Genomic DNA, 17,065 nt, shown 5'->3' with positions numbered 1-17,065 from the left:
GCAGCATTTGTATCCCGGAAAGATTACTAAAATCTATATCTGCAAGCACCATGGACTGACTCAAGATTTATCAATCACTCTTTGTGTGGCCTCCATCTTTTCAGAGGACAGTGGATGTGGCAGACTCATCGCTGCAACAGGAGGCAGAGACTCTTTTGGTCCCCTTTGTGGTGTCCTTGATGAACCTGGTGGTCCCATTCTTCTATTCCCTCTTCAATAAGTTTGAGCATTACTCCAGTAAACGCAAGCAGATCTACGCCCTGGTGCTCAGGTCTGATAAGAGGCGATCTGGGTCTCATCAAGCTCGAGTATATGTTACAGTAGAGCAGGGGTCCTCAATAGGCGGCTCGCTGAAGTCTTTCAAACTTCACCCAAATAATGAAACCATCCAGTTTTACAGAAATCTGCTCAATATTGGAGGAGATCAGTGCATATGTTTTTGGGTAATGATCTTTGCTATCTGAGCAAGGTTGGGGTGAATGGCGACATCTACCATGGCTATTGTTTTTTAAATACAGTAATACCTCAACTTATGGTTCTGTGACGGAGCTCTTAACTCAAAACACTTGTATCTCAAATCAACGTCTCCCATTGAAATGAATTAAAATCAATTTAACAGGTAAAATGTAACATGGCTTTTAAAAAAAAAAGAAAAACACACTTTTAATTAAGAAATATTGGTAACACTTATGTATGGGAAACACTCACCATTAATAAGTTGCTTATTAACATGCAAATTAGTAACATATAGGCTCTTAATTAGTCATTATTAAGTACTTATTAATGCCTTATTCTGCATGGCCTTATTATACAACCAGTAAGCCATTAACTAAGAGTCTTCCCTCAATAACCTCAGAATTATTGCTTATTACCAGTGTTGGGTTAGTTATTGAAAACCAGTAACTAGTTACAGTTACTAGTTACTTTATTTCAAAAGTAACTACTTACACCAAAAAGTAATGTGTTACTGTGAAGAGTAACTATTTAGTTACTTTTTTTTTTTCTTCCTTTTTTTTTTTAAAAGCTCCCATTAATGCCCTTTTAGCCTTCATTTCAGTACTGTTATTGCACTGGAGAATAATACAATCTGTTGGTCAACTTGACATGCATTTGCATCACTGAACTCTGCTAAGCAATGGGGCCAATCAAAGGGCCAATTTATTTCAGGCCAGAATAAATTGACAAAACTATTTTAAATAGCTGCAACATAACATACATAAGTAACAAACAGCATAATAACAACATAGCTGTAAACCTGGCTTCACCTAAGGAAGGCACACGTGACATACACAAAGCCTAACCAAACAGATTTGAATTGTTGTTTTGGGCAGTAGACTGGATCTTTGATCCAAGACACAACTTACATTTAACTAAATTGTTCTTTTCTTTGTGCTCGACAAAAAAAAGAAGTGAGAATATCTCCATGTTAAGACACTCGAGTCGACTGCGACTCCGTTGTTAGTAAACACAGACACGCCCCCCATTCCCCTCCCCTGCCCTCCCCACACCCACACCCAGACACACACAGAGCGCGCCTCTTGTGACACAAGAACATTCAGAAGGACGACACTGCAGCGCTCCAATAAAACACACTCAGATCTTCTGTTTCTAGCCGATACTGCGTTATTTTACGTTATTTTTTATGTAGTAACGCATCACATAGTAACAGTAACTGAGTTACTGAATATAAAAAAATAACGCGTTAGTCCCAACACTGCTTATTAGTAACCCTAACCTTTATATGTGCCCCTAGTGTCCAAATAACTCTAAATGAAGTCTTTGTTACTTAGAATATGTTCCCCATACTAAAGTGTTACTAAAACCAATACAATAGAATGTACTACGAACAACTACAGTATTTTTATGAACTAATGTAATAATAATATACAGTATTTACCTTGGAGAGTGGACTTCTACGAGTTTTCCTTCGAGCTGCTTCTCCACTAAAAAAAGGCCATCAAAATTAAATGTACGCTGGTTAGATATTATTTTAACCCGCTTGGTTGGCGTTAAACTCCTTCTGCTTCAGTATGGTGCAGACTAGCAGTGCTGCGCTCGTTTTGCTTTGCAGAGTCGACTGCGAAATGGGTCATGTTTTTGATGATTTATTTCTTTAATTCAATAGATATCATATCTTTTGTTTTGGCACTGTTCTTCACGCTCACTTTCTTTGTTCCAATGGTTGAAAAACAAAGTCATGTCGATCTCTAGCTGTAAACTAATGCTATTGAGTAAGACCAGATGTTTTGGGCTAATCTTATGTGGCGACATTTGCTACACCAACTAATGTTAGGCATGCTTACAACTCAAAATTTTGGCTTGCAACTTAAAGCATAACAATTAACCGAGAGAAAGCTCATCTAAAAACCCTCTAAATTTGGCGCATTCTTAAAGAGGAACTGCGTTTTTTATTTATTTTGCCTATCATTTACAATCCTAATGAGAGACAAGAAGACAAAAAGTTTTTGGGGTTTTTTTGCATTGTAATTTGTAAAATCTGCTCGTTCTTGGTGGCTGGTGATGTACATTTACGGGTTTGTCACTCTCGTCTTGACAGAAGGGTGACACGGCAGCACGGCTAAATCAAGAGAGATGTCGGAGACGCTTTACTGAACTAAAAGTTGCTTTATTACCAGCGAGCGTCATTATACAGGACTGCAGTTCTTGGAGGAGGTTAAGTCAATAAATGTCTCCTAACTTGGAGAAGCCAAACCATCAGTTTTATGTTCTTCCGTGTGTGTGTGTGTGTGTGCGTGTGTGTGTGTGTGTGTTAAGTCAGGAGAGCACATCCTGACCATAAAGGGAGATATTTGTGTGTAAGTGTCTGAAAAACAACTGCTTTAAAGCCATAACTTAAATGTTGGCGTTGAGCTGAACATGTAGTCTCTTCTCAAGGATAGGGCTATCACTTTTGCATTCCGAAGTGCCAATTAGGGCCTCTTTCCTACAAGAAGTGAGCCAATCTACCAGCGAATATCAAACTAAAGGGCCTTATCTTTTTATGTGCTCAAACTGAAATACCATTATTTAAACTGGTGGTTTGCTTCCTCCAAGATGAATATAAACATTCACCATATACAAAACATGATATGAGTTAATTCACTTCACTGGCAATACAGCTCACTGGAGCAATACATATTGCTAGTAAATCACTTTAAAAATGCATCCAAAACCCGCCAACAGTACTTCATTTATACGTTCCCTAACCTGTATAATAACCAAGCTGTAGCGATGTTTTTGTAAGAGCGAACACCGAGGAACTTTTTCTCTAGCGTAGTAGCACATCGTCTTGGGACGGCATGCTAAGGCAATAGCCATAAGCTAGATACGGAAAGGGATACGCTCGCTTTTGAGTCAGCAGCTGAATGGCTTTTGAGTTTCTAAAGCACAACACAATGCGAAAGAACACCAATCTGTATTGACTGAAAAACATGAAAAATTATATTTCAGTATCTGAAGTATTGTTTGCACACAGCTAGCTCGACAGCGTATGTAGTTGTGATACCAGGCATGGTGTGCTGAGTGTATCATGATCAAATGTCATAGTGACTCACTCAATGGACAGTTTGTTCCAACTGGCCGGGGAAGTTTTTTCAAGTTGACTTTGGGTAAGCACACCATTTATATCCGCATAGCTTGGCTCCAAGTTCCACATTTATAACCCAGAGCACGCCGACCTCAGTCTCGGCTTCCGTTTTCTCCGTTTCACCCTCTGTTCGTGCTCGTTTTTATAAGCAGCAGTTCATCCTCCATATATTAGGCTTCAATAAGACGAGGTTGTGAATCCACATTTGTCCAAAAAAATGTTGTCTTTTTTGTCTGTCACCAAGTCTGCCATTATTAGAACACACGTTTGTTTCCGAAAGCAGTAACACACATTTTTTGCCGGAAGTCGGAAGTGCGCTGTTATGGAAACGGAAATACATGCAGTAATGCTTAAAAATGACCAAAGTATGATAAATATTTAATATATTGCATATTTTTATGAATTTATCTGTTAACACAATATATATATATGCTTGCAGTGTGTATACAAAACGTTGATGTCTAGTACCCGCACTCTTACTATGAAGCCACGTTGTTGTAACACGTGGCTTGGCATTGTCCTGCTGAAATAAGCAGGGGCGTCAATGATAACGTTGCTTGGATGGCAACATATGTTAATCCAAAACCTGTATGTACCTTTCAGCATTATTGGTGCCTTCACAGATGTGTGAAGTTACCCATGCCTTGGGCACTAATACACCCCCATACCATCACAGATGCTGGATTTTTTAACTTTGCGCCTATAACAATCCGAATGGTTCTTTTCCTCTTTGTACCCAAGGACACCACGTCCACTGTTTCCAAAAGCAATTTGAAATGTGGACTCATCAGACCACGGAATACTTTTCCACTTTGCATCAGTCCATCTTAGATGAGCTCGGGCCCAGCGAAGCCGGCGGCGTTTCTGGGTGTTGTTGATAAAATGGCTTTCGCTTTGGATAGTAGAGATTTAAATTGCACTTACAGATGTAGCGACAAACTGTAGTTACTGACAGTCATTTTCTGAAGTGTTCCTGAGCCCATGTGGTGATATCCTTTACACACCGATGTTGCTTTTTGATGCAGTACCGCCTGAGAAATCGAAAGTCCGTAATATCATCAGTTACGTGCAGTGATTTCTCCAGATTCTCTTAACCTTTTGATGATATTACGGACCGTTGATGGACGGATTTGAAATTGTTTTAGAGGGCTTTGAATGCTACAACAGTGACTCCTTTTAGTCACATTTTAATTGTCTTTAGGATCCTAAAAAAAAAGACGTTATCTTTTTGTCTCTCATAATGATTGTGAACGATACACACAATTCCAAAAAAAGTGCAGTTTCGATTTAAGTTGAGGTACCACTGTATTACAATTTATATTACGTTCATACCTACTCAGTGGCCTAGTGGTTAGAGTGTCCGCCCTGAGATCGGTAGGTTGTGAGTTCAAACCCCGGCCGAGTCATACCAAAGACTATAAAAAAATGGGACCCATTACCTCCCTGCTTGGCACTCAGCATCAAGGGTTGGAATTGGGGGTTAAATCACCAAAATGATTCCCGGGCGCGGCCACCGCTGCTGCCCACTGCTCCCCTCACCTCCCAGGGGGTGATCAAGGGTGATGGGTCAAATGCAGAGAATAATCTCGCCACACCTAGTGTGTGTGTGACAATCATTGGTACTTTAACTTTAACTTTTTAACTTTAATAATATATTTGTATCTTATTTACCTAATTAGCGATGCTGGCCCTTAAAGTATTTACTAAAAAAATTCTGGCCCTTAGACCTATTAATTGAGGACCCCTGTAATTTATTTGTAATTTATTTAAAATACATTAAGCGTATTAGTTGTATTTAAAGACGTTTTTTTTCTAATTTACAGGAATGTTATACTCAAGATGTTTATTCTGGGTGTCTTATGTTACTACTGGATGAATGTGGTGACTCAGACGTTTTTGGTATGTTCGAAAAAAAAAATATTGTCTGAACCCTCCTGTAATCACACAATAGAAAGTTTTCTTCACATTTTGAAATGTCTTATCTACAGTGTTGGGAATCCATGGTTGGACAGGCCTTATACCGCCTGGTCATCTTTGACTTTTTCTTTCTGATGTTAGGATCTTTCTTTGGCGAGTTCCTTGCCAAGTGAGTTATGTGTGGGATTTTTTTAAATGTGTAATTTGAGTCAGATGTGATTTTTTTTTTTAAATCTCTCGCAGTTGGATTGGAACAACATTTTTACCACGGCTCGGTGTTCCCGAGTTTGACGTAGCCAGGAATGTCCTTGAGCTCATCTATGCACAGACTCTGCTCTGGTAAACAAAATGATCACATTAATTACTTGAAATTAACATGGAGGTCAAACTAAATGTGTCCTTAATACTTTACTTTCATAATTGTTTGCTCTTTGCTTTTTCCGAACTGCAGGATTGGAATTTATTTCTCTCCGCTGCTGCCTGCCATCCAAATTGTCAAGTTTGTCACCTTGTTTTACGTAAAGAAGGTAAATATATACTGTATGTAAACAAAAAATGTGGATGTTATACTGGACACACGATCATTGCTGCATGATGCATCTACAAACCCCAAAACAAGTGAAGTTGGCACATTGTGTAAATCGTAGATAAAAACAAAATACATTATTTGCAGATCCTTTTCAACTTATCCATCCATCCATCCATTTTCTACCGCTTATTCCCTTTGGGGTCGCGGGGGGCGCTGGAGCCTATCTCAGCTACAATCGGGCGGAAGGCGGGGTACACCCTGGACAAGTCGCCACCTCATCGCAGGGCCCTTTTCAACTTATATTCAATTGAATAGACTGCAAAGACAAGATATTTATTGTTCGAACTGGAAAACGTTATTTTTTGCAAATATTAGCTCATTTGGAATTTGATGCCTGGCACAAGTGGCAAAAAAGACTGAGAAAGTTGAGGAATGCTCATCAAACACTTATTTGGAACATCCCACAGGTGAACAGGCTAATTGTGAACAGGTGGTTGCCATGATTGACGATAAAAGCAGCTTCCATGAAATGCTCAGTCATTCACAAACAAGGATGGGGCAAGGGTCAACACTTTGTGAACAAATACATAAGCAAATTGTCCAACAGTTTAAGAACAACATTTTTCAACGAGCTATTGCAAGGAATTTAGGGATTTCACCATCTACAGTCCGTAATATCATCAAAAGGTTCATATAATCTGGGAAATCACTGCACATAAGCGATGATATTACGGACCTTTGATTCCTCAGGCGGTACTGCATCAAAAAGCGACATCAGTGTGTAAAGGATATCACCCCATGGGCTCAAGAACACTTCAGAAAACCACTGTCAGGAACTACAGTTTGTTGCTACATCTGTAAGTAGAAGTTAAAACTCTACTATGCAAAGCGAAAGCCATTTATAAACAACACCCATAAACGCTGCCGGCTTCGCTGGGCCCGAGCTCATCTAAGATGTACTGATGCAAAGTGGAAAAGTGTTCTGTGGTCTGACGAGTCCACATTTCTAATTGTTTTTGGAAACTGTGGATGTCGTGTCCTCCGGACCAAAGAGGAAAAGAACCATCACGATTGTTATAGGCGCAAAGTTCAAAAGCCAGCATCCGTGATGGTATGGGGGTGTATTAGTGCCCAAGGCATGAGTAACTTACACATCTGTGAAGGCACCATTAATACTGAAAGGTACATACAGGTTTTGGAGCAACATATGTTGCCATCCAAGCAACGTTATCATGGATGCCCCTGCTTATTTCAGCAAGACAATGCCAAGCCATGTGTTACAACAGCGTGGCTTCAGAGTAAAATAGTTCGGGTACTAGACTGGCCTGCCTGTTGTGCAGACCTGTCTCCCATTGAAAATGTGTGGTGCATTATGAAGACTAAAATACTACAACGGAGACCCCCGGACTGTTGAACAACTTAAGTTGTACATCAAGCAAGAATGGGAAATAATTCCACCTGAAAAGCTTAAAAATTGGTTTCGTTAGTTTCCAAGTGTTTACTGAGTGTTGTTAAAAGAAAGCCAACTTTTTTGCAATGTGTTGCTGCCATCTTAAAGCAAGAATGGGAAATAATTCCACCTGAAAAGCTTAAAAATTGGTTTCGTTAGTTTCCAAGTGTTTACTGAGTGTTGTTAAAAGAAAGCCAACTTTTTTGCAATGTGTTACTGCCATCTTAAATTGTAAGTTAATCATTATTTGCAACAAAAAAAATGTTAATCTCTTTGAACATTAAATATCTTATCTTTGCAGTCTATTCAAGTGATTATAAGTTGAAAAGGATTTGCAATTTGCAAATCATTTTATTCTGTTTTTATTTACGATTTACAAAGCTTGCCAACTTCACTGGTTTTGGGTTTTGTATTAACTCTAATGCCTTATCTCACTATATAAGTGTGGCTTAGACTGACTAACTATTCAAACCAAGAGAAGGCTTTCTTTATGTGTGATGGAAATGGAAAATAGGGTTTTGACTTTATGAATGAAAACCCATTGTGTTGTGGGGTCAACCAATGGCACAAAATAAATGAATGCATGATAATTGGTAATTGGACCCTGGCTCTGCTGAATCTTTCATGAACGTTGTGAATGACCTTTGAAATAATGCCATTCAAAGTTCTCCATAAAAAACCCCCCTCATGTTTTTCCATTACAGGATGAACATTTAATTAGTTCGTTTTTTTAGCTGGCCTTACGTTGTTGTCTGCAGTATTTAGGCCTAAAAACTCAGCCAGTTATGTTATAGGCTACAAAATACTGGACATGGATACCATTTTTAATGCAGTAAAATATTGTGATAAAGATAGTATATAGTACAGCATATAGAGGGCCGACCCAACACAAAATTATTTCACACCCAATCTATTTTTATTCTATTTGACTCAAACTTTAAATGTATTTGATGTATGTTTTGGACTAAACAAAATCATGGTTCAATTATTTTTTCTGTACAAAATAACACATTTAACTTAATGCAAACATACAATATATTAGCAACCCTTCCTGCCACGGATCAAACGTGGCTTTTTTTTGTCTTACCAAATCAGTGCATTAATGCACAGGGGTAGGGTTAGGAATATTTTGTGGTAAAATTTCATATTATACATTTTGTCTTTTATTAATTGAGATTTTACTTGCACCTCTTCATGCAAAATGTTTCCACAAACTGATCTGCTGCCCTGACGATAAGTACAAACTGTAAAACAAACAGCTCACCATACACTGTCAACAGCGTGTATGGTGTGGATTATTTACAAAATCTAATTTTTTTTGGTTTTTGTTATTTTTTACAAAGACAGGGATAACGCCAGATAATGTAAAAGGGAGCCAATAGTAGTTTTTGCTTTTGTTTGGTTATTGTGCACTAGCCACTTTATGTTGTAAAAAAAAAAGAAATGTATGCAGCATTCAATACTACAAATGTAATATGTCATCTGATTTACAACAACACTAGCAAATTCTAAATTTGATAAGAAGCTTCATAAAAATGTGCTGTTGTGTTAATTGTTAGATTAATTAAACATGTTCAGTTCTATCATGTATTGAGAGTATCACATTGAAATGATGTGCACGCATACATATATGTATACATATATATATATATATATATATATATATATATATATATATATATATATATTATATACTGTGTATTATATATACTTATTTACACATAAATACATACATATATACATAGAAATACATACATACACATATTACACCCATGTATATATATATATATATATATATATATATATATATATATATATATATATATAGGTCAGGAAAATACTCAAGAGGCTATATCATCCCTACAAGCCTGTTTCGCAGGTTTGGGAAACCTGCAAAACAGGCTTGTAGGGATGATATAGCCTCTTGAGTTTTTTCCTTTTGAATTTTTTCCTGACCTAACGTATATTCCGCTCTACCCCGGTATTGAGCACTTATCCGTTATATATATATAAATTGTTGCGTTCGGACCAGATGTTCCTCCCAGGGAAAGTTGCTGGTCACTCCCAAGTTCTTTTGATGACACATAAGCTGAGTTCAATTTGACCACCAGACAGAATGGGTATTTTGTGATTATATATATATATATATACATATATATATATATATATATATATATATATATATATATATATATATATATATATATATATATATATATATCCCGTGAAATATAGTCTTGTGATTTTTTTTCCCACACATACATATATATATATATATATATATATATATATATATATATATATATATATATATATATATATATATATATATATATATATGTATATATATATATACAGTAGGGCAGCACAGAGGAACAGGGGTTAGTGCATGTGCCTCACAATACGAAGGTCCTGAGTAGTCCTGAGTTCAATCCCGGGCTCGGGATCTTTCTGTGTGGAGTTTGCATGTTCTCCCCCTGACTGCGTGGGTTCCCTCCGGGTACTCCGGCTTCCTCCCACCTCCAAAGACATGCACCTGGGGATAGGTTGATTGGCAACACTAAATTGCCCCTAATGTGTAAATGTGAGTGTGAATATTGTCTGTCTATCTGTGTTGGCGCTGCAATGAGGTGGCGACTTGTCCAGGGTGTACGCCGCCTTCCACCCGAATGCAGCTGAGATAGGCTCAAGCACCCCCCGCGACCCCAAAAAAGGGTCAAGCGTTAGAAAATGGATGGGTGGATATATACAGTACAGGCCAAACGTTTGGACACACCTTCTCATTCAATGGGTTTTCTTCATTTTCATGACTACCGTATTTTTCGGACTACAAGTCGCAGTTTTTTTCATAGTTTGGCCGGGGGTGCGACTTATACTCAGGGGCGACTTATGTGTGAAATTATTAACACATTACCGTAAAATATCAAATAATATTATTTAGCTCATTCACGTAAGAGACTAGACGTATAAGATTTCACGGGATTTAGCGATTAGGAGTGACAGATTGTTTGGTAAACGTATAGCATGTTCTATATGTTATAGTTATTTGAATGACTCTTACCATAATATGTTACGTTAACATACCAGGCATGTTCTCAGTTGGTTATTTATGCCTCATATAACGTACACTTATTCAGCCTGTTGTTCACTATTCTTTATTTATTTTAAATTGCCTTTCAAATGTCTATTCTTGGTGTTGGGATTTATCAAATAAATTTTCCCAAAAAATGCGACTTATACTCCAGTGCGACTTATATATGTGTTTTTCCTTCTTTATTAGGCATTTTCGACACGTGCGACTTATACTCCGAAAAATGCGGTATTTACATTGTAGAATGTCACTGAGTGCGACTTATATATGTGTTTTTCCTTCTTTATTAGGCATTTTCGACAGGTGCGACTTATACTCGGGTGCGACTTATACTCCGAAAAATGCGGTATTTACATTGTAGATTGTCACTGAAGGCATCACAACTATGAATGAACACATGTAGAGTTATGCACTTAACAAAAAAAAGTGAACTACCTGAAAACACGTTTTGTATTCTAGTTTCTTAAAAATAGCCACCCTTTGCTCTGATTACTGCTTTGCACACTCTTGGCATTCTCTCGATGAGCTTCAAGCACACTTGTGAAGTGAAAACCATTTCAGGTGACTTCCTCTTGAAGCTCATCAAGAGAACTGTACTATATATAAATATATATATATATATATATATATATATATGTATATATATATATATATATATATATATATATATATATATATATATATATATATATATATATATAATTAGTACATACCGTATATCTATCAGTACATATATATTCATACATATACTATTAAATAGTGTAATATAATAGTTTTAATGTAGAACTTGGTGTACAAATACAAGAAAATAAAAGAGTAAACTTATATAATGTCTTTTTCAATCAAGATTTCCCAACAAACACATTTTAATCACGTTCGTGGGTAATTTCTGGTTGGGAGATACTTTTTCACTGTGTAAAAAAAAAAAAAGATCCTTGATATGAATAATTGTGTTTGTTTCCAGGTCAGCCTAACCCACAACTGTCAGCCTCCACGTCGAACAGGCAGGGCAGCTCAGATGCAAACCATCTTCATTGCACTCCTTTTCTTCCCTTTCTTTGTCGGAGCCCTGTCCATGGTTGCATACACTGCATGGAGGTACAGCCGGAGGAGTTTCAAAATTACATGTTACAATATTGAAAAACTAAAATAACATCCTCAAATCCAAGTTTTGGGCAGGTGTAAATTATATAATTTCATGAAAATCAAGACGTGTCTACTTTCTGTGTAGACTGACTCCCTCTAAGCAGTGCGGCCCTTTTCGGGGTCTGAACAACACCTTCAGTGTAGTTGGGATCTGGATCGATGGTCTCGAGCACATTCCTGGTTCTCAGGTGGCCATCTGGATCTATGAAAATGTCATCAGGAGTGAAATTGTTTACTTCCTCGGCACACTCATAATCTTGTAAGTGCCCAGCAGTGTTGTGTGTGTGCTAAATTGTTGACTACAATATGATATTATACAAAACCCATTACCAGTTGAATTGGCACGTTGTGTAAATCTTAAAATAAAAACAGAATACAATGATTTACAAATCCTTTTCAACTTATATTCAATTGGATGGACTGCAAAGACAAGATATTTAATGTTCGAACTGGGAAACATAATTTTTTCTTGCAAATAATCATCAACTTAGAATTTAATGGCAGCAACACATTGCAAAAACGTTGGCACAGGGGCATTTTTACCACTGTGTTACATGGCCTTTCCTTTTAACAACACTCAGTAAACATTTGGGAACTGAGGAGACCAATTTTTGAAGCTTTTCAGGTGGAATTCTTTCCTGTTCTTGCTTGATGTACGGCTTAAGTTGTTCAACAGCCAGGGGTCTCCGTTGTTGTATTTAAGGCTTCATAATGTGCCACACATTTTCAATGGGAGACAGGTCTGGACTACAGGCAGGCCAGTCTAGTGCCCGCACTCTTTTACTACGAAGCTACGCTGTTGTATCACGTGCAGAATGTGGCTTGGTATTGTCTTGCTGAAATAAGCAGGGGCGTCCATGAAAAAGACGTTGCTTGGATGGCAACATATGTTGCTCCAAAACCTGTATGTTTCTTTCAGCATTAATGGTGCCTTCACAGATGTGTAAGTTACCCTTGTCTTGGGCACTAATACACCCCCATACCATCACAGATGCTGGCTTTTGAACTTTGCACCGAGAACAGTCCGGATGGTTCTTTACCTCTTTGGTCCACAGTTTCCAAAAACAATTTGAAATGTGGACTCGTCAGACCCCAGAACACTCTTCCACTTTGCATCAATCCATCTTAGATGAGCTCGGGCCCAGCGAAGCTGGCGGCGTTTGTGGGTGTTGTTGATAAATGGCTTTGGCTTTGCATAGTAGAGTTTTAACTTGCACAAACTGTAGTTACTGACAGTGGTTTTCTGAAGTGTTCCTGAGCCCATGTGGTGATATCCTTTACACACTGATGTCCCTTTTTGATGCAGTATCGCCTGACGGATCGAATTATTCGGTCTTGCCGCCTACGTGCAGTGATTTCCCCAGATTCTCTGATCCTTTTGATGATATTACGGACCATAGATGATGAAATCCCTAAATTCCTTGCAATAGCTCGTTAAGAAATGTTGTTCTTAAACTGTTGGACAATTTGCTCACGCATTTGTTCACAAAGTGGTGACCCTCGCCCCATCCTTGTTTGTGAATGACTGAGCATTTCATGGAAGCTGCTTTTATACCCAACCACGTCACCCACCTGTTCCCAATTAGCCTGTCCACCTGTGGAATGTTCCAATTAAGTGTTTGATGAGCATTCCTCAACTTTCTCAGTCTTTTTGCCACTTGTGCCAGCTTTTTTGAAACATGTTGCAGGCATCAAATGAGCTAATATTTGCAAAACATAACAACGTTTTCCAGTTTGAACGTTAAATATCTTGTCTTTGCAGTTGTGACAGTCTCTCACTGTCGTCCGGGTTCCATGGACCACCAAAGAGGGACATGACGTCGACCAGTTTTGACTTTGTTTATTTTTCAAGTCTCTTCGGGTCGCTTTTCAGCTCCTCTTCCTGCTCGCTCTTCGGTTCGCTTTTCAGTTTGCCGCGTCGTCGTCGTCTGCCTCTCGCTATTTTCCGCGCTGCATCTACTGTTGGCTCTCCAACTCCTTCTCTCCCGTCGTTCTCGGCTGCCGCTCTTTTATTCATTGAGAGGAGATTATATAATTGTGCCCAGGTGGGCGATTTGCGCACCTGACATTTATCACAGCGTCGATCCCGGCCACGCCTCCTCGCCGCCATCTTGGAGTCGGCCCCGGCGTGCCCTGCCTCGCTGTCGGTCTGCAGGCCACGCCTCCCCACAGCAGTCTATTCAATTGAACATAGGTTGTAAAGGATTTCTAAATCATTGCATTCTGTTTTTATTTACCATTTACACAACGTGCCAACTTCACTGGTTTTGGGTTTTGTATGAGCCAAACATGAGCAAATGTGTTGAAATTAAACCTCGGCTGTTTTCTGTGCTCTGCATAATGTATTGTGAGCATGTCACTTATGTTGTGTGGTGTTGCTGTCATCTGTACCTGTGTCCATAATGTTTGCTACATTTAACTGACATTCTTTGTATACAACCCTCGTCAGAATCATCATATATATCTTCTGGCAAGTCACTCAGGGCCGCAAGCAGCTTATTGGTCGACTGAGACAGCAAATTGTCAATGTGGGTGTGACGCAGTTTGTGTGTTAATTTGCTTTGCACACCTCTTTGCATCAAACTTTTAACATTGTTCTCACTAGGAGGGCAAAGACAAGTCATTTTTGCTGGAAAAACTGCAGAACCTCCAGAAATGTCATCCTAGTAAGAAACCCAAACAGAAGAATCAAAAGAAGGTATGTTTATTGGAAGAACACTTTTAAAATGATATATACAGATCAGTTCATATTTTTCTCCATCAGAACCCCAAACATCGATCGGATCGCAGTTTTCCGGGCGGTCAATTCAACTCCAATGGAATGGTTCAGGCTTTGATTCTTCACCAACGTCTTGAAGAAGACGAGGCAGGACGCAGACCCGCTGGAGGCACTGTTCCCTCAGATATCTTACATTCTGACGCTTTGTTGCAGACCGCAATGGTCCATCAGAGAGCCCAGGATCAAAACGGAGCATTTCACCCAATGCACCAGCCGTTCTTCACTCCAGACCTGAGTCAAGACGAGGAAAACGAGACAGATGTCCGCTACAGGGATGCGGAGTTTCCTGAGAGCCCTCTCAACGGGTCCATCGCTCTGATGCAGGCGAGACAAAGAGAAGGAGACGACTCACCGTCTTCGTTCTCCAATGCTATGATGCAAGTCATGCAGGCAAGACAGAACGCCGAGAGGGAAGAGAGTCTCCATTGGGGAACCACCGCGGCCCCAGAAAATGCACCTCCTGCCAGGTCTAGCGCTCTCATACAAGCAATGTTGGCCCGGCAACAGGCCCAGAATGAGTTTGATGACGGCTACTGAACTGAAAGTTTGCAGGTAATCAACAGCAAGAATGAGAAATGTTATTAATCAACGCCTGAATTTCTACTGGCATCCAGATTAATTAACTAAATTTGTATAAACTGCAAACTTTTATTTGTGAGAGTGCAGGTTCACCTCAGTATTCACTGTTTCATTAAAATAATATATGACAAATATAGACTGTAAATATATAAATAAATACAGTATTGTATCATTGTATGGGAATTGTATCCGTATAGTATACATTGGTATTGCATCCCTACTAATAGCTTAGTTTTTTTTAATCGTCCCTATGCATATTCTAAAAACAAAATTAAAGGACCAATAGCGTCCTGATGAGCAACATTTCACCTAGAAGTTCTCTTTATGTATTTTTTGCTCCTGAAAATGAATCCGGCAGTCGTTTCCCATCAATTGATGTTTTTGTAACCAGCAGATAAGTAAGTACCCTTCCAATCGTCAAACTTGATATGCCACACTCTTGGTGTGACGTCATCAACTGAACTGCAGACAGAATGGATAAAGGCATGTAAAACTGTTATTTTGATCACTTAGTTGCATGTTTGTGTGGCCCTGATATGGTTAACATTATGAGCAGAGAAGAAATACAACATATTATTTCTGGACTTTCCATAGACACCACAGCCTGTGAGTCTCCATAGTCTTTTTGTTTTTTTTCTCAAGCATCTTGAGGAAAACATCAGTAGAAGAGGACACATAATAAAATACTAGAGGTTTACCTCTTTGGTTTTTCCCAGGTTCTGACTCTGTCTTTCTCCTAATTTTCTGGATCGCATTGAGCTTGCGTCTTTTTAATGTTTTCCACCCAAACTCAGATCAAAACCCTTCTTTGAAGTAAGAATCATTGAAAAGATGGCTGCAAATTACACTCCTCTGGCTTGGGCCGCGCCATTTTGCACCATACTTTCCTCATATTCCATCCAATCATCCGTTTTCTACCGTGTGTCCCATCATTTGAAAATGTATGCAGCATTGGCGTTGTTAGGCCTATTTTAGGGGGGCTCAAACCCCCCTAAAATGTTCTTAAGCCCCCCTAAATAATTTGGTGTTATATATATATATATATATATATATATATATATATATATATATATATATATATATATATATATTATTATTATTTATTTATTTTTTTTAACAAAAAATGCTGACATATTCATTATAAAGTGGCCCGGATATGAGTTTAAATAAATTAATCATATAACCTGTCATTATTCACTCAGTTCCCCCTCACTTCATAGCGTAAATCACCAAAAATATTCCTGGGCGTGGCACCGCTGCTGCCCACTGCACCCCTCACCTCCCAGGGGGTGAACAAGGGGATGGGTCAAATGCAGAGGACACATTTCACCACACCTAGTGTGTGTGTGTGACAATCATTGGTACTTTAAGGGAGAGAGCCCCTTTAGTGTGTCGGTATCCAATCCATTCCACTTGTTCATATAGAAAATGCCCACATCACTCTTGTAGAATCTATATAAAGTAATATACATTAGTCTAATGTTAAAACAATGAAAAAAACATTAAATATATTTGTTTTATTGTATTGTTACATTAATAGCTGTTGTATTGTTATAGAATGGCTTGTTAAACATTTCATAGGATTTTCAGAGGGAGGAAAAACCAAGACATTTAATATAAAATGTCAAATTAATAAATACATTAAAAGAAAAAGAAAAAAAATGTTTAAAAGCCATCGTCCCGGGGAGCATTTCATTTCGTCCCGTGCATTTTTTAAATAATACTAATAACAATGAATCATTTCTATGTCTTTGTTAGCCGTTTGTGAAGTTTTGTGCTCGTGCGCTACGTTCGCTCGCGTCCTGTGCATCTCCTGGGGGCTAAGCCCCCCCTGTCCTTAAAAGCTAGTGACGCCCCTGGTATGCAGGCTTACCCCTTTTTCAGCTTTGTTTTCAACTTGCAACAATGCATCTGGCGGACATATTTGATTATTCATTCAAATTCTGCGTGAAAATGTACAACATACTCTGCAATATGAAAATGCCTGC

General features: G+C 38.6%; 1 protein-coding gene across 5 annotated transcripts in view; it reads left to right on the top strand.

The window, feature by feature from the left end:
- The window catches only part of tmc5 (transmembrane channel like 5), a 41,664-nt gene extending 25,870 nt beyond the window's left edge, over positions 1-15,794 (top strand). For 4 of the 5 annotated variants that reach the window (XM_061988259.1, XM_061988258.2, XM_061988260.1 and 1 more), the window contains 10 exons: positions 105-271; positions 5,410-5,485; positions 5,575-5,672; positions 5,747-5,842; positions 5,955-6,030; positions 11,538-11,671; positions 11,805-11,978; positions 14,169-14,247; positions 14,325-14,417; positions 14,484-15,794. In XM_061988259.1, the coding sequence (XP_061844243.1) occupies positions 105-271; positions 5,410-5,485; positions 5,575-5,672; positions 5,747-5,842; positions 5,955-6,030; positions 11,538-11,671; positions 11,805-11,978; positions 14,169-14,247; positions 14,325-14,417; positions 14,484-15,035 (1,545 nt within the window). In that variant the 3' untranslated portion in view covers positions 15,036-15,794. The remainder of the gene's footprint in view (positions 1-104; positions 272-5,409; positions 5,486-5,574; positions 5,673-5,746; positions 5,843-5,954; positions 6,031-11,537; positions 11,672-11,804; positions 11,979-14,168; positions 14,248-14,324; positions 14,418-14,483) is intronic. The other variant, XM_061988262.1, reaches the window with a different exon arrangement.
- The last annotated feature ends 1,271 nt before the right edge of the window (positions 15,795-17,065 follow it).

The sequence above is a fragment of the Nerophis lumbriciformis genome, linkage group LG27 (genome assembly GCF_033978685.3).
Source record: "Nerophis lumbriciformis linkage group LG27, RoL_Nlum_v2.1, whole genome shotgun sequence".
Taxonomy (NCBI): Eukaryota; Metazoa; Chordata; class Actinopteri; order Syngnathiformes; family Syngnathidae; genus Nerophis; species Nerophis lumbriciformis.
The sequence above is the reverse complement of the archived record's forward strand: the minus strand, read 5'-3'. Positions and strand labels throughout refer to the sequence as shown.